This window comes from Streptopelia decaocto (assembly GCF_964273445.1).
Source record: "Streptopelia decaocto genome assembly, chromosome: 3".
NCBI lineage: Eukaryota > Metazoa > Chordata > Aves > Columbiformes > Columbidae > Streptopelia > Streptopelia decaocto.
The window spans coordinates 47,146,919-47,168,642 of NC_138656.1; the positions used below are offsets into that span (position 1 = coordinate 47,146,919).

At 41.9% G+C, this 21,724-nt stretch overlaps 1 protein-coding gene across 1 annotated transcript; it reads left to right on the plus strand.

Moving 5' to 3' along the window:
* Positions 1–790: 790 nt before the first annotated feature.
* UNC93A (unc-93 homolog A) lies at positions 791–19,504 on the plus strand (the record flags this gene model as incomplete). The annotated part of the gene is made up of 8 exons (XM_082048662.1): positions 791–877; positions 3,278–3,459; positions 4,383–4,612; positions 7,697–7,822; positions 10,645–10,862; positions 12,012–12,147; positions 13,732–13,863; positions 19,239–19,504. 8 exons carry the CDS (start codon positions 791–793, stop codon positions 19,502–19,504), a joined length of 1,377 nt encoding a protein of 458 aa, XP_081904788.1.
* Between the last annotated feature and the right edge of the window lie 2,220 nt (positions 19,505–21,724).

Here is a 21,724-nt window from a genome sequence, read left to right on the forward strand (position 1 = left end):
TTGTTGTTGTTTGGGGAGTTTGTTTGTTTTTCCAGGGGCCAGTGGAAGGGAGGGGAAGCTGCTTTTTCATTTATCTGCTGAAGCCATGTTTCTTCTTGGCTTCTGAGTTGATGCGAAAGATGGAGTAAAATTATTTTCAGGAGTATGACTTGGTAAATTTGAAACACCAAAGCCGTGGGGTTCAGCAGGGATGAAGGCTCTCCCGCTTGCCAAGCAGCCAACACCCCTGGGTTGCTACACTGCACAGCCATAGGGCTGGTGCATGCAGACAACACTGTAACACAAACAATCTCATTTCCTAGTACTCTTTTGTAACCTTCGTTAAGCAATAGACCTAATACAGACTTTGGTACCATATTTTAACCTTTGCTCTTTATAGATTAGTGCCCTTTATACCAGACAGGCACATCACTTTGTGCATTTTTTCTTCTGTGCTTGTGCTAGTAGAGAGCTGTGTAATGTACGACCGCAACACTAAAATTGGTCCAAGTGTTGCAAGTAACTTCTAGACCTATCTAATAAAACCTGATAGATGTCCTTTGGGAGTGCTCATTTGTGCTTCAGTCACACCAGGTGAATGAGTAACAACTCTGTAAGGAGTTTGCAGGATCAGAATAGGCAGAGTTCACTGGCCAGTCCTCAAATAATTAACAATACTTTCTTCTACAAATGCAGTGAGAAGTAACCTTTTCAAACAAAACATAAGCTGTTTTTCTCCAGCTCAAAGCATCCCCTGGAATAATTGGATCAGCTTTGTCCATTGGCAGACCTTTGTCTTGTGGGAATCAACATGGAAAGGAATCTCAAGAATGTTTTGGTCATTTCTTTCGGATTTTTACTTCTCTTCACTGCTTATGGAGGACTCCAGAGTCTACAGGTAAGTGGAGCATTTCCCACTGGTTGGCAGGACAGCTGGCCTGGAAGGCCAGCTGGTTGTGGGAAACCCGCCAGTCTTTCCATGCTTTCTCTGAGGAAGGCATGCACAATATTTTTTTGAGGTGGGTTAGAACATCAGCTTGGTGCAGGCTGATGCACCAAGATCACTCAGATCCACAGCATTTACTAAATATTTGATTCTAGTACCTCTCAAATAGTTTGAACAGTTGTGTTAGACACATATTCTTCATGTCCACAAAAGCTGTTTGAATTAAAACTAAATTTCTATGAGAAATGTTCTCAAAATAATATATGGCAAAACAGAAAACAAATTCCATTTCTGGAAAGGGTTTGTTTTGAAGATTTCTAAATCACTATAATTTTATTAGTAGTATACAGCAACATAAAATACTAAAAATGTATGCCAAATACATTAAATAATTTCAGTATAAAATAATACAATTCCCGGCATCATAATACAATAATAAAAATATTATTTTACATCAAGGGCAGCTGTATCTTGTATTGGCAATAACATCTTAAAACACAGTAGCAGAAATGGTGCTGTAGAATTACTTGAATGCTTAGGATGCTGACAGAGCTGGCTTGTTCAGCATAGCCAAAATAAAAGACAGAGGGTTAGTGTTGCTGTCTATGGACACTTCAGAGTAGAAAAACACAAGGAGGAACTTCTCAGACTAGATGACTCTGCTAGTCTAATGACAAAAAAAAATGGGCATAAGTCATCCATGAGCAACTTTAGGCATGATATTAAAAGATTACCCTAATCAATTGGGTCAGATTTTCCCACTGGTGTGGGAATCATTGTGCTTTAAAGGTAGAGCTTGATATATTACGTGATCCGCTTGTTTGCAGTAACAAGGGGTTGACCTCATTTCATGAAGAGGTCCCTGCTATTAATAGCCCCATACATCATCTCTCCTCTCCTCCTCTCCTCTCCTCTCCTCTCCTCTCCTCTCCTCTCCTCTCCTCTCCTCTCCTCTCCTCTCCTCTCCTCTCCTCTCCTCTCCTCTCCTCTCCTCTCCTCTCCTCTCCTCTCCTCTCCTCTCCTCTCCTCTCCTCTCCTCTCTCTCCTCTCCTCTCCTCTCCTCTCCTCTCACAAGGTGGGGAAGATAAACCCAAGAAGCCACAAGTCAGCCACATCATCTGAAATGGACCATGCTCACGTTAACTGCTGGAATGTAAAGCCTCCCGTAATGCTGCAGGAAGGAGGGATGTAGATTCACTGAGTAGTCCTCTCTCTCCGTTTTGTCTCAGTGGTTAAAGCAAACTTGCTGAGATACGATTAAGGAGGTTATTTAATTGTATTATAGCCTGTAGGACAAGCATTAGAAATTTACATTATTTATTTCAATATTCCCACCCCCCAAAAAAACAAACCCAAACAAACATTAAAAACCAGTAGCATTTAAGCTAATCATATGATTTTGGAGACCTGGCTTCTAATTTTCGGAAGATGTAGCTGACAAAACCGGGCATGTAGTGTTTCAGAAATAAGACCTCAGTGATCAGGAAGCCCTTTTACAAAACATCTTGCTGTCCTGATGCCAGCTTCTCACCAAGGGTGCCAGGTGGCTGCCACCATGGTCCTGCATGGCCTGACCACGCAGCCACCACAGGGCTTGGAAGTGTTCGGTGCAGCCACCAGCAGCCTCGCTCTCCTCCAGCACCCTCCAGTGCTACCCTCCCAGCATCCATTCCCTCTTCCAAAATTGTACTGGATCATGTCAGCTTTTAATGAAAATAAATAGCAAAATGTTGATAAGCGGCATCTTGATCTTCCCATTGAAACTTTCATGGTATCAAGACAAGAGGAGAACCAGTTTGAGCATAAAAATATAAAACTTATTCAGATCAGTAAAATGTATTTTCTCCCTTTTGAAAATGTGGGTGAATTGATTACTTCCAACTAGAAAGGGCTGCTGTGAGCCTATTAGGATATTTGGACCTTGGTCTCTGAAGAATTTAGTAATTATCAGACCTGTAGTTTAAAGCAAAGAATCTTCCACTGTTGTTAAGTCAGTCTTTGCAATGTAGATCTGAGGATATTCCTGCCTGAGACAAAAAGGGAAGGCAAGAAAAGAGGTTATCCTTCATTCACGTAGCTTTCAAAGACAAATGAGTTACACTGAATAATTTAAAGTCTGACCAAAGCTTTGAACCTGAGCAATTGTCACCTGGTTCTGTATCGCATTTTCATAAATGGGCTATCATTGTGAGAAAAAAACATAAATCCGTAAACAGGTTGCTTTGAGGAATAGAGACAGCAACAGTCAGCCTCAGCTTCCATTTCTATTTCTGCCTGAAGCCACTCTCTGTACACCATAGTAACACATGCCTGTAACAAAAATAATCTCAGCCACTGTTTTTGTCCATGCAGAGCAGCCTCCACTCAGCAGAAGGCCTGGGCGTTGCTTCCCTAAGTGTTATCTATGCTGCACTCATCTTATCGTCCATGTTCCTCCCTCCATTCCTCATCAAGAAGCTGGGCTGCAAGTGGACCATCGCAGGCTCTATGTGCTGCTACATCACATTCTCATTAGGAAACTTCTACGCTAGCTGGTACAATTTAAATACTCCAACCCTGTCTATTGTGTTTGAAAATAATCAGTAAGGGGAAAATTCTTTCTTCTTCTTCTTTTTTTTTTTTTTTTTCCCGTTCCCTTCCCTTCCCTTCCCTTCCCTTCCCTTCCCTTCCCTTCCCTTCCCTTCCCTTCCCTTCCCTTCCCTTCCCTTCCCTTCCCTTCCTTTCCCTTCCCTTCCCTTCCCTTCCCTTCATTTCTCCTCTGCCTCTGTGTTGTGGATTTGAAAGCTGGATGCAAAAGGTGTTACCTACAGGAAAACAGGGATAAATAAATCCAGCAGCCGGTGAACCAGAAAGGTCAACACGTGCAAAAAGCCAGAATGAATGCATCCATCAGCCCATCTGAAAGCTGCTTCTCTAACTCATGTGTGTAGCAGAGATTTTTCTTCAGAAAAAAAAAAAATAATCAGAAGTTCCATTGAAAATCCTAACGACTTTCAGGAATATTTCTGAAAAGACTGGTACAGGAATGCTGTCTTCCAGTCAGTGGCTCCAGGAGCAGAGGATGACAGAAGGCCAGCTCCTGCCTTGCCCTTTCAGAGGTGGATGAACAATTTCCCTCTGCTCTCCAGTGACAGGGAACACAACTCTGCAGATAAAAGTTGTTGTGATCCATCTTCCAAAGTGCAGGTGCAATTTAATTCTCAGTTACAAGAGGACAAGACACATAAGCACAGACCCAGCCAGCCTAGCCCAGACCTAGCCCATGGACACAGCTGGGAGTGCTCACACATCCTAAGTTCAAAACACTGGCTCTTCCATAGCTCCACATAGTAGATACATGGAATCACACAGGGGATAAATATATTTCTTTGTTGTCTATTTTTGCCTCTGGATCTTTGGGCAAATTATTATTATGCTAATGGATTATATCTATGCTAAATAAAGTATTCTTTGGCAGGTACACACTAATCCCTACCTCTGTGATCCTGGGCTTAGGAGGAGCACCGCTATGGTCTGCCAAATGTACTTACCTCACCATTGCTGGCAATTCATATGCTGAGAAAGCAGGAAAAAATGCAAAAGACATTATCAACCAATACTTTGGGGTCTTCTTTCTGATATTTCAGTCCTCCGGCATCTGGGGAAATCTGATCTCGTCCTTGATATTTAGCCAAGATTCCAACAAAGGTAAAATATATTTAACAATCTTGTTGTTTCTCTTTAAAAACATCAGCTAATTCTAGATAGTTAAAAGGTAGTTTTCTGTAGCTGAGCTAGTGACTCTCCATTGCCTTTATAGTCAGCAGAAACAGGCACTTCAGATATGATTTAGCTCATCTGAAGGTAGATGTCTGAAATAGATGGGCTAAATTTCTCTCTGGAAGTGTCTATTTCATATCTACTCTTCCTCAGCTACAAAGGGAGTTCAGACAACAAGCTCAAAAACAGATGTCTACCAAATTAATTTTGAATTCCACCCCTGTGTTGTAGAGCACAGATAGGCTGCTGGCAGTTACAATCTTTCACATTTGCCTTCTATTTAAAGTGGTTAAAACAAAAGGCAAAACACTGAAAGCAGCCTTTTTGCACAGCCTGTAGTACTGGATTAATTTGCTGTTAAGCATTCGAGGTTGGTCACGCTGATGCTGGTGCTTGCTGAAAATTAGTGCTTTACAGAATTGTCAAGAAGAAATAGAAGTAGCTGTTGGCAGGAGCCTGTATGCCAGGGCTCCTCCGCTGTATTTCAGACCCAGACAGGAGATGTCGATGCAGCTTGAAGAAATCACTCAACAGTCCTGCCCTCATTTCCCATGCTTGTAATTTGTGTAAGCTTTAAAGGGGCAGTTGTGAAGATAAATTAATACTTGGATGCCACCTTAGAGATTGAAAGTGCTGCAGTCTATTAGCATTGCAGTCTCCTGTGCATTCCCTCTCCTGTCGAAGTCAGAACAGGATGGGCATGGAAAGAACTTTCCAGATACACGGCTACTATGAATAGCAAGTAGTTACTTCTCTTCCCTGGCTCAGTTGAACAGTATGTCCTCTGGAGGGTATTCAAACAGGTATTCAGTTAAACCTAAATGTCAGGGAGCTGGCATCAAGTTTTAATCTTTGAATCCTTGGTGTTATGGCATGGTATTTGTCAGATGGTGTGACACTTATGGAGAATCATGTGTCCTTTAAACTCAAGCAACTATAGGTGAAACACCATCAAAGCAGAAAGCTAAAGGACTGTATCAAGTGCAGCTGATCCCTGCTGACCTGATCACTGAGCCACACAATGTCTTGGGAGAGAATGGCCATTCTGGTTCCATTTGCAGGGCAGAGGTTGTGGTGCAGCTCTGGGGTCTGCACAGACTGCAACCATTTTACTCTCCTCTGCCTCACAGCACACATCATGTTAAATGATGTTAATAAGAGGATTAAAATACTATTTTTCTTCCTTGTAAATCCTCTCCCAGTTTTACATCTGAGGATGTTCCTCTAAATTCTAACGAAACTCTAACTTTTACTGATTTTTGATCAGTTACACTGGATTTCAGGAAAGGCTGTGCTCGTGGTAAGTGTGCTATGAACAGCTCTCAAAGCCAAAGGCCTTGCATATCTTCACAACAGTGATGAGCAGTCATACTGCAAGTTTCCCAACTGTGCCTTCTCAGTGAGACTCAGCTTTAATCTAGAGGGTGCTTCTTGCAGGGGCATAAGGGTCTCCAGGCACTCACTTCTTTTCCTCTCCTCTGACAGTGCAGCAAAGATATCCACCCATATTGTCCATACATTTAAAATGTATAATTTCACTGAGCAGTCAGAAAGATACAGTATGTACCCACAGAATCAAAATGCCTAAAATTTAGACATGTACGTACACTTGAAATGTTGCTTGCATCACTTGCATCCAGACACAGCAAGGCAGGCTGCACCATGAGGTAATGCTGCCACAGAAGGCAGTAATCAATGTAAATTCTGAGACTCATCCTTTCTCACTCATCAATATTACAGCCTTACTTCTAGAGCAATCCCTGCCTCGCAGCTTCCATATCACTAATTGTATGTGCATCTCCATCTTCAGATGATGTGTGAACATATAAAAAAACTTATTTTACACACTTCCACACTTGACTAGTGTGACTCACCTTTTGCATATGGTATTTTTGCTGAGGGTCTGTTTGTTCAAAACTCTGTGGCAGTAGCCACTGGCTATAATAACGTAATGGTTTTCTTTATGTTATGAAGTTTTATCTGATGTTGAACCTAAAGTTGTTTATGAAGCTAGTTAAACAGCTGATTGACATTGGAGCAGCTTTGATTAGAAGCAGTGGGGAAAAAACACACCAAAAATAATTACACAATAACTCTAACTGAAAAATTACAGTTCAAGTCCTGTTCAAGGAATCAGCCAAGGTATGCTGTATTGCCCTTTATTATGCTTGGTCCAGTGACAAATTCTGCAGTGAGAGCACTGAAATAATTGTACAGCTTTTTGATCATCCTTCCCACTACACAGCTTATTCAGGCTCACAGTTTGGGTTAGTATTTTTCCTTTACAGAAGAGGAACTGGAGGGAGTGGGCACAGTGTCGTGGTGACACATAGGGTGCGTGAGTACATGCACGTTTGTGGCTTTGACACATGCCCAGCACAACACTGATGGGACTGAACAAAGCACGTGTCTTACTCCAAACCCTGCCAAACTGTTCTAGTTTCAAGTATGTTCTCAAAGTGCTATAAAGCCAGTAATAAAGTGAAAAAGCCAGGAAAAGCTGATTTCTTGGAAGGCTACATTAGTGGGTAATCGTAATTTAAACTTATAAAACAAAAAGATGTCTCAAGATGGTTTCTGTTCCTGTAACATATACAGAAATTACCCAGAGAGGGATAATGTGCTCTGGCTGTAAGAACTGTGGTCCATTAGTTCAGTGGTGGTAAACCGAGGGACCTGTTTTATGGGGTATTATGATTAAAAGGTACGGATACACACTGGAACTTTAAATACTGCAAATTGAGCTTGGATTCAGATTGCAGCCTCTGGCTTTAGTCCATGTTTCCATGAAACCATCAATTCAGCGTGTTGTCTTGAGCAACTGTTTCTGTTAAATCTGATTTTTGTGTGTTAGACTGGGATTCTGAAGCTAAACATCTCTAATCAGGAAGGATTTGAAATCAGGACCAATCACCACGTGCTGGATTCCTTTCTCCTTATATCCTTACATATAGTCTGCACTCATCTGATTTTTCCCCTGTCCTACCTTTCTTTTGGTTCTTACTGAATTAGTGGAAATCTCAGAAAAAAACCTGGCATGCTGCGGAGCGTATGACTGCATGACCGAGATCACTAACACCACTGGGTCAGCAGAACCCTCCAACTCCTTAATCTACACTCTGCTAGGGATCTACACAGGTAAGTAATCCACACAATCTTTAATGCATATCACTGATGGAGAACCTACTACTTGTGAAACCTAGCATGGCTTTGCAGATTAAGTTTCCTACTTCCTCCTTCAATCCAATTTGCTAAAAGGAAATAAGATATGTAAGAGCTGTAAACAATTCCTTCCCAAATAGTTTCAAATGCTTTGTCCCAGTGTCATATCATTTTTATCTAAAGGAGCCACTTTACACTTTTCACCCGGAATAAAGCTGAAGCCCTGTATGGTGACCCCACTGTTTCACCCAAAGTCAATGTCGCTTTACAGAGAAGAATCAAAATTATGCCCACATTGCAATTAGAGGATTGCAGCAGCTTATCCAGTTATGCATGAAATAGTTTTAAATTCACTGTCTTCAGGATCAGCAATAGTGAACTAGTTACTGATAGCACTGGGCAGACGTATATGTATGTGCAGAGGTTCAAGATGCTAAGAGCTGCCCAGCTAGTGGTACTTGAACTCACCAATTTCTAGTTATCTGGGGATGCCTATCGGAACTGGCTGATGTCCTGCCACGTGTAAAACAGCATTAGCACAAGAACTGCACTGTAATTAGAGGTGGACCTGAACGGTGGCTCTCAGAACATGCAGTCATTTGGTGGCAGGTTTTTGAATCCCTGCTGAGGTTTTACAACTTCAGTCAATTCTCAGCTGTGATGCTTGAATTATGTGTCTTAGTGTCAAAGGTGAAGAAAACATGAAGCACTAGGCAAATTGCTGTGTCTCCCATTTAGTAACTACAGCTGCTATAGACCTTCCTTGCACAAGGATGGAAAGGAATCAAGCAGAGGGAAGGTTGATGCCATCAGAAATCAGAAAGACAAATACAGATATGCAAAGATTTATTCAGCATGGAAAGTTCAAAACATATCCGGCTCAAAACAAGTTATTCTCTGGATAAAGGGGAAGTATCTAGCAAGGCAATACGCCACCTTAGCTCTGCTAAAATATCTTTGCAGTCTCTGCACATAGATGTACTCTCTATGCTGAGACAGATGCACAGAATTTGTCATACGCTCAAGCAGAGAGTATATGATCTGGTCAGAGCCAGCCCTCATTAGACAAGTGCATCGCGGCTAAACCCCCCTCCTTTTTCAACCTCCATTCCTAATTGGTGAGAAAATGCAAAGAATATCCTCCTAATTCCCTTCCACATTGTGCTGGAGCTTATGCCTTTCTGCTAAAGGCATGTTTGGCTCACAAATTTAAATTTAAATTTGATGACTAACATATACAGTACTCCCTTAGGCTTTGTTCATGCAAAATGAATGCAACTCTGCTGTCTACTGACCGTGCGTCAGTAGGGTTTCATTTTTCTTTTAAGCTCTTAATAAAAGATATGTCTTTTCCTACCTCGAGGGAAACCAAATAGCTAAATATTTCATTCACAGACATTTTTAAAATGTCTCCTCTGTTTGGTTGCTGAACACATATTTTGCTCAGCTTGGGTGGGGATAATAATGGATAAGTCTTCCATTGTTTGGTTTTCTTGAGGACTGTGGATGTTTCTATTTATGTTCACACCAACTATTACTAAGCCATGCAGCTATTTATCTCCTACAATTGCTCTTGATTTATTTGACATATTTGTTAGCATATGTGTCTTGTAAATGTGGATGTCCTGCTCTCACCGATATAAGTCCTGTAATCAGCCCGTAAGCACTAATAAACACCTTGGCAGAACCAACAATGATTTACATGATGAAGGGTTTACAGCTCAGCCACAGTGGAGAACCAGGACACTGGAAAATATAATTTAATTCTGGTAGAAACAATAAAGAATAAAAAGTTGATGGCAATTTAGTATAAATCTGCTAATATATTTGGACATTTTAAGGTTCACAGAAAAGAGCATGCCCATACATAGTAATGTAGGAGCACATTAAACAGGCAATGTGGATGAGAAAAGGTGCCTGGTTTCCCTCTTTCTCTGAACTCCACTTGTTTCCACGGATGGATTTCTAGTCAGCATAAGAGAGGAAACATAATCATGCCTTGCATCTGTAACAAAGCAATCAGTTGTAAATCTGTGGCTGCTTCGTGTGTATTATGAGTCACAGTTATCTTCTTGATTATATGAAAAAAAAACAAGCAATAAACCTAAAGCGATGTATGCATGACCATTTTCTGTTAACTACCCCATGCATTCTTTCATATGCTGCTTCTGCTAGGAAATTAGAGGTTCAAAGCTGTAAATTCCATCTTTTTCAAGTCACCCAGAGCTGCTCACTATCAACTTTAAAATGGCACATATTGTATACTCAAAGTATGGCTCCAAAAAAAGCAACATATACTGAGATCCAAGACAGCAGTTCTACTTTTAGCCCTTTATTTTTCTTTGCATGTATTTGAAGGAAGATCACCTCTAGCCATGAAAACCTTGGCACTGCAAGTGAATAATCCCCTCTTGTGTTGATTTAAAGTCTTTTGATAGCTCCCGAGGGAGCTGTTTCTGGCCAGCTCCCCATCCCCGCGGCCCCTGGCCTGCCCTGGCAGGGTGAGGATCACCCCCTGTGGCCTAGCAGCCGGCCTGGCGGCTGTCACCACAGCCCTGTCACAGCCAGGCTGAAGGGATTTGTGAGGTGCACAGCTGTATGCAGAAGATGTGAATGCTGATCAGGCTGCCTTGTTTTCACAGAAATGGCCTTTGCACTGCAGCAGAATCAGAGGCATCTGCCAAAACATCCCACAGAGAGCTAAGCACTAAGTCAGAACAATAACAGCAGCAAGTGACTTCCCATCATTCTTCCAGCGTTCTTCATTTTTTCATGAACTTTTTGTTTTGTTTTTGCAGCTAGTGGTGTGCTAGCTGTGTTGCTGATTGTTATATTTCTGGACCAGATCAAATCTGAGCAAGCAGAGACTGAGAAAGAAATACTAGAGACTCCATCCTTTTGGTCTACGTTCCTAGCAACTTTCCAGCATCTTAAAGATAAAAGACAGTGTCTTCTAATTCCTCTGACAATGTACAGTGGGTTTGAACAGGGATTTCTTTCTGGTGACTACACAAAGGTGTGGATGACAAAGAAAATCTATTTCTGTCTGATTTTTTTTTGGTGTCTTTGTGTCTTACTATTGCATCTGATCTATATTTACTTGTTAAATTAAGATGGTTTTGGTGGCAATTTGTGGTTTGCTAAATTACTGCTTACTTCTACTTGAATGAACTCTAAGTGACATCTTCAAACAGGAGAGGCCAGCAGTATATATGTCCCTTGGAACAGCCTTAAAGAGAATGTGGTATGGAGCTTAACTCACCAGTGGAGACCACAGCAGAGAGCTACAGGTTCAAGCTCTTCAGCTTGTTGTAAATAACAAACTGGGAGAAAAGCCAGAAGTCTGCAAAGCTTTTATATCTTCCTTCCTTCTGGCTTCCCTAGAGTCTGTATAAGTGCAAGTCAGCACACTTACTGCATATTTTATTTTGAGAACCTTTATGGTAAGAAGGCAAACCCTCTATGTGGCTGGCTGCAGTCCCTCACCAGTCACTAGTGCAACAGGTCCAAACCCTGAGGGACTGAAACGATCAAAACCACCTTTGCTCCTCCAGTTCCTCTACAAACTGACACCCACAGCAGGTGTGTTCTCCAGACATTTGTTGAGAAAACCTCCAAAAAAAGGGGGCAAGCTTCCCCAGTTGCTTATTTGACACTTAAGCTTTCAAACCTTGCACATAAGCAGATGGAGGAGGGGCACTTGCTGCTGTGTTTGAATGGATTGAAAGGGGCACTTATTCCATGGCCATCTCTGTGTGCTGTACATTCTTATAGGTGAGGTCCTCTTCACTTCTTGGGAGCTGCTCTGTAATGGCCATAGTGGTGGCTGTCAATTTTCATCTCTTGGGCTATGAACGGAATAGCAGAAAATTCCTAATGCTACTTTCAGGAGTTTTATTTGCATAGTGAGCAGTGCTCTGGTTTCTTCTCCTGCTTGTTACTGCCTGTTTGCATGGCATCAGTCTGATTGGGAACTGGGTTAGGAATACCGTGGCTGAAGGCCAACTATGTCAGTACGCCAGGGACTTGTCAGCAAACTCTGCAGCCATTGTCCTTTGATCTCATCTGTGCTGACTATTTACCAAACACTCAGGCTAAGACCCTTGAACCTTAGCTGGATATTTTCATAGAAGAAAACATGTCACCACTGTCTCTTCTCTTCCAGACGTATGTGACCTGTGCCCTGGGGATACATTATGTTGGTTATGCGATGATCTGTTTTTCAGCCGTAAATTCCCTCTGCTCTCTGCTCTTTGGAAAGATATCTCAGTTCACTGGTAGAAAACTTCTATTTGCATTCGGTATGTAAAGGTCACTTGAAGGACTGATCACCTCGTGTAACATATCAAATCCAGTGCTCCCTCCTTTGCATGCAAAATAAAGGGAGACCTCACTGCCAGCTATCAATTAAAACCAAAGTCAATCTGGAGGCAAACCTCATTCATGAGAAGAGAGGCAGCACAGTTAACCACTCTATTGAGATCATTGCCATACATCACTTTGCTGGTGGTATAGTTTCAGCCTGCTTTTGAGGGTGCTGTTTACTCAGAAAGTGCCCTAGAGCTTTGATGCTTCCCAGCTCTAATGCAACCAGTGATAAGTGATCTCACAACACAGAGGCTGAGGCCTACAGTAGACCTGAGATGGATTTCTCCATTGGGATGAAGCCTCCTCACCTTAATGGAGTGAAAGCAACAGCAAACCTCATGAGATACACTGTTGATTTGAGTCTCAGGGGATGGTGAACTTGGAATTTAGGCAACCAATCTAGGAATTTCAGGATAATTTTTAAAAGTTGGCTTGATGTCCTTTTCAATACTTGCTCTATAGGGAGAAAAATGAAAGAAAGTCATATGCCAGTGTGTCTGGCTAGGATAACTTGAGGACCTCTGTATGTGTCAGTAATTTTCAGGTTGGCATGAGAAGAGTTTTGTTTATTTAAGAACATCTTCCTCTCCAGAGAACACTGTTCCAATGAGTTGCAGAGTAATGGAGGCAGAAAAATACCAAGAAATATTTCATTTGAGTACCTGTATCCACTAAGGTATTCATACTGAAGTGTACTGATAGCTTACTTCCACTACACAGCAACTTGTATTATTAGAAACGTCACTGACTGAGTCAATGTGCATCTAGACATTCTAGGCAATTCCTCCACAGGAAACTTTAAACCTTGGCAAGGAAAAAGAAATTCAGAGTTCTTTATGCTATAGTCACGAGTTCAGAGATTCTTCTGTACATATCTGTCTTACACGTATGTCTCACCCTGTGAAACTTATTTTAGATTTTAAAAAATCCCAGATAATAAACCCCTACGGTGTTAGTTATGCAAGACCTCTGAACCCCTCTGTTCTGTTTAGTGATCTTGGTACTCAGCCTGTAAAGGTGTTCCTGTGTGAGGAGGAATCAGTGACTCATTTACATTCTGCTTTTAAAAAGAAAAAGTCACCAGACCCTCTAGATATCTGTAACTGTCTCCTCTGGCCCTGAAAGGAAACCTGCATTTAAGGACTAGGTAAGGAGAGCAGAAGGGTGGCTCCCTCCCCCTTCCCACACACCCCACACGATGACTGCAAGTCTTTCAGCAGTTCCTTCTCCTACTCAGGGGCAGTTCTTGTCCTTTGGGCCAACAGCCATATCAGCGCCCAGAATCTCTCAGCTCTAGTCACTGCCCAGAACTATTATCTGAAGCCTGCAAAAGGACTGCATTGTCTTGTATTTCATGTGATAACGACTCAGTCAGTGCAAATCTCCATGAACCAGAAAGATTTTCAGATTGCCTTGTGCTCTAGTTGGGGAAGGAATTTGAAAGCGTTATCTACCACTATCTGTCCTGTTTGTAATAGCGTTTATATTTCTTTTTTTTTTTCTTTCTAAATCAACAGCTACAGTTACAAACACCGCCTGTATAATAGCACTACTGCTGTGGAAACCTCATCCTAAGCACCTTGCTGTGTTTTTCATATTCCCTGCTCTTTGGGGCCTATCCGATGCCATTTGGCAGACACAAAATAATGGTAAGTCCTGGTGACAATGAAATGAATCCTCTTGAGATATAAAAAAGTGCCTGTTTGTGTTTATAAAACAACACGTGCAGGAAAGTGATAATGGGTTTAAGACAGCATCTAAAGGAAATATGTTAGCTCATTGGAAAGTACAAAAACTAAAAACAAGCTGGGAATAAGAAAGTAAAATATTCATTAAACTTTTTTTTCCAAGATGAAGAGAGAAGAACACTGCAGATGATAATGGATATTCAGAATAAATATTCTGGAGGAGTATAAGTATTTCAAAGAAAATCAGAAAACTCAGAAGAATGATACATTTAGGCTGACTTTTGCAACAGAGGAGAGCATTCTCGATAAAAAATCAACTCAAAGCTCAGCAAAAAAACAACAACAACAAAAAAAGCAGAAAATTGGCTGTTAGGAGTTATTAGAAAAAAATTGAATGATAGAACCACAGAGAGCAACATCATGGAATCAAGAAGTAAATCCATGCAGTTCTGATTTGCTCCATTTCAAAAGCTTAATCAAAAGTGATAAGGCATAAGAAGGCAATAAAAAAGAACAGAGTCATGGGAGACTTCCACTTGAAGGAAGACTAACAGACTTTAGCCTGGACAAGTGATAAGTAAGGAAAGCAGTCAGTAAGATTAATAGTATGGAATAGGTGATTAGAAATTCACTTTTCACACAATGCATAATCGAAGGATGGAATTAATTGCTAAAAATGTGAATGTTTTTAAGGTGGAATTAACATCAATTCAGGGGAAAATGTTCTTGGCAGTTATCAAAGTCTGGTGGTCCAGAGGAAATCTCCAACTAAGAAAGTCCCCATGTCTTTGACTGACAGTCAGGAGGGTTGCAGGGGGGAGACCTCACTGTATACTTGCCTCATTTCTCACACTCATCCTAGGAGTCTGTTTCTGGAAGTATACCTACCATTGGACTTCTTATCTGATGTACTATGGTTGTTTACATCATCTTTTATGTTCTACTGCTTTTGTTACAGTGCAATTACTATGTACTGACAGTTCAGATAATGAGCTGATACAAACTGATTTCCGTAAGAGATTATTTAAATTTATCCCTCAATCACAACTAGAGGAAGTTCTCTTATAGAGGCTAAAGACAGACTCTAAAGTGCTGGAGAGGGCAAAAAAAGAGCTATAGTCTGTGATGACTTGAAGTAAAGTATGCTAATCACTGTCAGTCACACTCTTTTAAAATCAATGCCATAGCCCATATCAGTAAGACAGTTACATGTTCTCCCATCTGCTCCCATATTTTTCCTCTTATTTCATGAATATTGTTTTTCTCTATCTCAAATTCATATTTGGCTGATGCCATAGGACTATGCACGTGACAGAACTAGCTCATCTGGGCCCACATGAGGCACTCGCAGCAATCTCCTTTCCAGCACACGTAGAGTCCCCCCCTCTGCACACAAAGAAGTGACCAGCCAGACTTCTTTGGCCCTCCAGCAGCTCCAGCTCATATCCCTTAGAGAAGAGCTAGCACATACATCAAGTGACACCCTCTCATCTTCTCTCTTCCCTTTGGTACAATTTTAAATCAGCACTCTCATTATTCAGGTTCATGGAAGGACAACCTTGGTGAGGAATTGCCCTCTTTGAAGTAAAGCTGTTCATTCCTCCTGCTTTTTCAGACATGGTCTTCCTGACTTTTCATCAGGCTCCTTCCCAACACTCTTGAAAGCCATATCTCAGTTTCTCACTGCGATAAAGGACCTGCCCTTTACCCTGCTTCTCTCTTTTTTAGAAAGCCTTGCCCTTAGACACTTGGCTTTTTTCAGAATCACAGAAGGGCTGAGGTTGGAAGGGACCTCTTGAAGCCACGTTGTCCAACCCTCTTGCTCAAGTAGGGCCACATGAAGCCAGTTACCCAGTACCATGTCCAGTCACCTTTTGAAGATCTCCAGGGATGGAGACTCCACACCCTTCCTGGGCAACCTGTGACAGGGCTCAAATACCCTCACAGTGAAAAAAGCCCTTCTTGATGTTCAGAGAGAACCTCCTGTGTTCCAGTTTGTGCCACTTGCCCTTTGTGCTGTCATTGGACACCACCAAAAAGACCCTGGCTCCATCCTCTTTGGGCATTTATACACATTTGAGATATCTTTTGAGAAAGACTTCTCCTGAGTATTATCCCTACATGCCTGAAAAAGAGGCACCTGATGCCTTTGTTAGGAAAAGGGACAAGTACAGAGGACCTAAGTGTCAGAGAAGGAGCCTGGGAAGTGGCTGCAGTTCCCAATCCCTGGATGAGGCATAGATGGTGGACAAAGTTTTGTCCTTACTTGATGGTTACTGAGCTCTGCAGTGCTGTGACAAGACTGACCTCTGCTACAGCACTGTAACAGGTCATCTGCATTCCCAGATTCCTGCAGGATACTTGTGAAAATCTCACGTTTGTGTTAGCTGGGGAAAAAAACCCACAAATGTTCCTTATGCTTGCACAGTATCTTTTTTTGTCTGTACTTTTTTCAGCTGTTCCATAGCTCCCAGTTATAAAAATATACAGTTTGCCGCGTTGTCACACTGAAACATCAAGGAATGACATTAAACCTTAACAGAGAGGTGCAGTGACATTACTCCATAATGCTGCATCCCAGAACAGGATCTTCAGTGTGACATGCCCATTTAGAACTAGATACCTTCTCTCCTTCATCAGTTTTATACAGTTATACATCACACGAGAAATTGCCAGCTCCAAAGTCTGTGAGGTGAGATGAGACCTCTGAAACAGCATTGGGGACCGAGGTCCGTGGCCCTTCCTTTGGGAAGCTCCCATGACTGATGCTTGGACCTCAGGAGATTAACCACTGAATAAATACAATGGCATTGTGCCACACACTTAAGGCATTCTGTGGCGATGGAAGATGGCTTTCCTTGGCCTGCTGTGGATAGTTAATGCTGGAGTTCCCCCTAGAGGGCATATAGGCTCACAGTAAATTAGTCACTTCATCCTACAAAGTTTCCTAACATGTTTGTGTACGTGTGTGGACACTCCCATTTATTTCCAGTGAAAGCTGCTTTGTTTCAATGCACGCAGTGCTCTCTCTCTTATCTAACAGATGCTATTACTAACCCCCAGCCATAACTGCACTTCAGTCATAACAATTGTATAGCACAGAGCTATAGGATAGACTACAGTAAAATAACTCCAGTAAAAAAACTCACTCCAGGCTGACGTGAGCTTTTAGAAAGGATACGAATCAGTCTGGAAAGTTTATAGACCTGGACTTAAATTATTTCCAGCAGTGCCGTTATATACCCTTTCCTACCCAGGGGAATGAGTGGGAAAAGCGGGAGTGGTAATTAGGGGTAATTAGGGTGGATAATTTCCATTAAGTGAGCTGCAAAAATTCAGATGTAGCTGCCCCTCCCCACAGACAGTCTGGCAGGTCCTGCTAAAACTTCAGCCAGGCAACTTGCACCCCATTGCTCTCAACAGTGTTTGTGATGAGGAGAAAAGTTTAGCTTTGAGACAAAGCCATGATTGTGTTCCTATGTAACTGCTAGCTAATACCACACATGCATCCTGGAAATGAGAATTTTCCTGCCAAGTCAGCCGTTCCTATAGCTGAACCTTGAACTATATCCCCACTGGATTCTCCCATTGCTTTGACCAAAAAAGAAGGCTTCAAAATATCAAGGGAAAACAGGTGCCTCCTGAAAGCCAGAATATTTACGCATTAAAAACCTCCCTATATTAAGCTCTCTTCACTAATCCCTTTTCAGAAGATAGCATAGGGCATACCAGTAAAATGATATTAACAACTTGTACTTGTTCATTTATTAGACAAAACTATGAAGGATTATCAAATAATTCACACTATACTACACTCAGGAAGTTTAATGAACTAAGTACATCTTGTGATGCACTTGTCCAGGTTTTCCATTACACCTAAATTGAATCATTCAGTAAATGTCCTCTTATAGTCATCAGGAAGCAGTGAATTTTTACACATAGTTGATGTCTCGCCCTTCTTGACAAAACTGAAAAGGGTTAGTTGAGCCTACCCAAACTTCTCAAGAACTTCGTAGTCCTCTGTGCCTTTTGGCTGAATATGCATATTTCACACAGATGTGTTTTGAGAGAAGTGGATGAGAAGAGTCAAGGTTCATGATATTCCTCCCCTGCCCTCCCTCCACACCAGAGCTGAGTCACTGGAAATTCCCACTGTTTCACCACCACTGATGCTAGCTCAGCACCCAGAGGGGAGCAACCTCTCTCCCCTTGCCTGTGTGCCCAGCTGGTCAGACCTAGGGGCTGGGAATCCGCCCCTGACTCCCAGTTATGGGTGTGCAGCTGACTGGACTCAGTGGGAGCTTCCCAGTGAACACGACTGCATTAGGATAATCAGTCTAATTATGTCTCTATGTCAAGCAAGTTTTCCAGTTGTGGCCCAGAGGTTCTATATGCATCAAGGGTATTATTTTTGCCAACCCATCCAGGAGCTGAAAATTTGAAAACCTGGTTATCTCAGAGAGGCGAATCTCCTTTGCATATTAAATCTGAGCACAGCTGTAGTGCTCTCCTCAACTTTCTAACTGAAGTGTTTTGGGTCAGCTTGTTTCTCCAAGCAAATATGAATAGCACATGTTGCTACCATAGACAACACTGTGCAAGCCTCACGTGGGGGCTCCTTGAGGCCCAAGTTCTTGTGAAAACAAGGGATGTGCATTTTACATGAAAAGTCTCTCCATGTTCTTAGGTGTGTGAAAGAAATGGTTTCAGGAACAGGTAGACAGCAAGTGCATGCAGGGTCCATGCAGGTTCTCCACGAAAGTGGTGAAGGATGGCAGCAAGGAGGTCCCTATGGTTCTTCGATCCTTTCTACCCCACACTGAAAGGGCAACTTGGTCCTTAAGGACCATGTCCCTAGACAAAACCGCCTGTTCTTTGAAAGCCTGTAAGGACTTGGTATAACCTTACCAATAGCAATATACATGGAGACTCTACAGTGTCAATGGCTATTCCTGGCCATCTCATCTTCTTTCTTACTTATCAGTACAAGAGCCTTCTCTTTTGTGGCTGATAATCTGAAAAACAAACTTCCTTCCATCTCACTTCAATAGAACCCTTCCTTCCTTCCTTCCTTCCTTCCTTCCTTCCTTTTTCCTTCCTTCCTTTTTCCTTCCCTTTTTCTCTGATATTCTCTATTTTGTCATTTTGGCTCTGTTATTTCACTTATAACAATTCACAGGAGTGCAAAAATGTTTTAGAACAAAGCTTGTATTTTCCTTCCTCTGACATTTATGAAGCAGAGTCTTTCTTCCTCATTGTGGTCTATTTATTCCCTTTGCAGAAAATACATGGTTTCAGACCTAATCTTCACAAGCCATGTCTCTCCTTTCTTCTAGGACTCTATGGCATTTTATTTGAGAAACACAAGGAGGCTGCCTTTGCCAATTACCGTCTCTGGGAATCACTTGGATTTGTCATTGCCTTTGGTTATAGCACCAAATTGCAAGTCTACATCAAACTGTACATTTTGTTGTCTGTGCTTATGTTGTCTATGGTGGCATATGGAGTGGTTGAATATCTTGAAGCTAAGAGCTCCCCTGGAGCCCCTACTGCTACAAAGAAGGAAAATGTAGGAGCCCTCACCCAGGAAACATACATGTAATCCAACAGGGTCAGAGCAGTGGAGCCAAAGCAAACTGGCCGGCTCTTACAGGTATGTCTTCAAGGGTCTTTCAACACGTACTGTCTCCAGAAAGGGGCATAGAAATAGATTTCAAGGTCAGTACAACGTAAATGTCTTAGGAGCGAAAATGTCTTTTGACATCTCAGATTTATCAGTGAAGATCATCTAACTTCACTCTTCCATACAGAAATCAAACTAAATGTTTTTTTTTTTTTTAATTAATAAAGTCTCAATAAAGGTAAACAAGACTCTTAAAGTCCTCACATTTTTGTATTTGTGGATCAGACCTAGTACCATAGCTTTACAATCAAACCTGAAAATCCCACATGACAGCAACTGAGTTTGCTCAGGTTACTGTGAACAACACATACAATTTCGTGGAACCACTATTTACAAAGACTTTCACTGTTCTTATTGTGCTTTCTTTAACACTTGCTGTAAATAACATAAAGTTATAAACTGGCTACATCTACAGTTCATACATGAACACTACAAAATCTGCCAACTGCTGAGTCTACCAACCTTAGTTCAGCAGACAACTGTGTTTCTGCCCATGTCACCCCCCTGCCCCAGCACTCTTTTGGTCTTCCTGTTTCCAATTTTTCCCTCACTGCTTACAGCAACTTTCTCCCAAGACAGATGCCTTCTGCATGACCAGATCCTTCAGTCTTTCCCCACTTTCCCATCCACGGACAGAGCTGTTTTCAAGATAAGCAGCCAGGGCAAGTTACTTTGGGAGCCCAACCATGCAGAAGATGCGGGTAACAGTGCGAGTCATAGAGTAAGGAGAAAAGGAGGATGGGTCTGTGCTGTAATATCTCTTTGAGGCTTATATGCATCTAGCAGTGGCGCACATGAGGATTTCCCTCTTCTCATCTCAATTTCTGTTTAGTTTTATACATACTATATTGTTTCTAGATTTTCATTTTTGTGGTTTTACTGCAAGAAGAGTGCTACAGTGTAATTACTGAGCAGTGTCCCTACATCTTGATGAGAAAACACTGCATAGATATCATGATCATTATTGATAATGACACTATGATCAGATCCTCTGTGTGAGGCAGACGGCGTAAAAGAAATTGGAGACAAATGCTGTTCATCTCAAAGGTGAGTGCTGCCCCTCAGAATAAACTACATGGCTAGTTAAGTTGCTGCATGTCACGAAGCTAACACTTGAAACTACTTCTCAGTTATCAGCCATAACAGGAGGATGAGGCACCATATGGTGTGACAGCATGATAGAAATCAATATCAATTTATGTGGAAAAAAATCCCCAAATTGTTAGGGCTTTTAAGTAACAGTATATTTCATGCTACTTTACTATCTCTCTAATATTTCTTGTTCCCGAGAACCTGAACTCCCCTCCAGACTTCCCCTGTGTTGCTTCATGGCTTTTAATATGGTAAGCTTCTTTTCCAGGTCTCCTACAACTAAAGAGAATTTATTATGTACTGCAGAAAAGAAGCCAACAGGTGGGCTCCCTCACAGATCCACCTTTTTCTTGTGCCTTTGCCCTGTCAGCTCAAAAGTGTGCTGTTAATCTCTCTGTTGGAAATACAAATGGCAAAACTATTGTGGCTGCAGAATCCTGATGGCCTCCCAGCTACCCAGAGATTACAGATGGATTTGTTAGGCTGCTGCTGATTCTCACCTTGCTCTGCTTCCATCCCATATAGAAACTTGATTTCACCTCAATAACAGTGAAACAGAGATCTCTGAATTCTCCTCTTTCCAAGCAACCTCTACACATGCTGAGGTCCTGCTTTCCGGGAACTGGCTGGACACCTGCCTGACGATGGGAAGTACTGACTCAATTCCTTATTTTGCTTTGCTTGCACATGCCATTTTGCTTCACTTATTAAACTGTCTTTATCTTGACTCATGAGTTTTCTCAGTTTTGTTCTTCTGACACTCTCCCCCATCCTGTTGGTCAGGGGCGTGAATGAGCAATTAGGTGGGTGCTTTGTTGGTGGCCAGGATGAACCCAGCACACCTCCTTATGTGTTTTGTACTCTGTGCACCCAGGATTTGTCTGCAGTACAATTCAGCAACGGCATCCCCGCCAATGACTCCTCACTCCATAGATTCCAGCTGAAAATGTGAGGAGACACCAAGGAGCAAGAAAGAGGTGTTCTGACTTTGGAGAGAAGCCCAGTGTCACCAACACAGAGTCAACATGGGAGACAGGACCTTGTGGC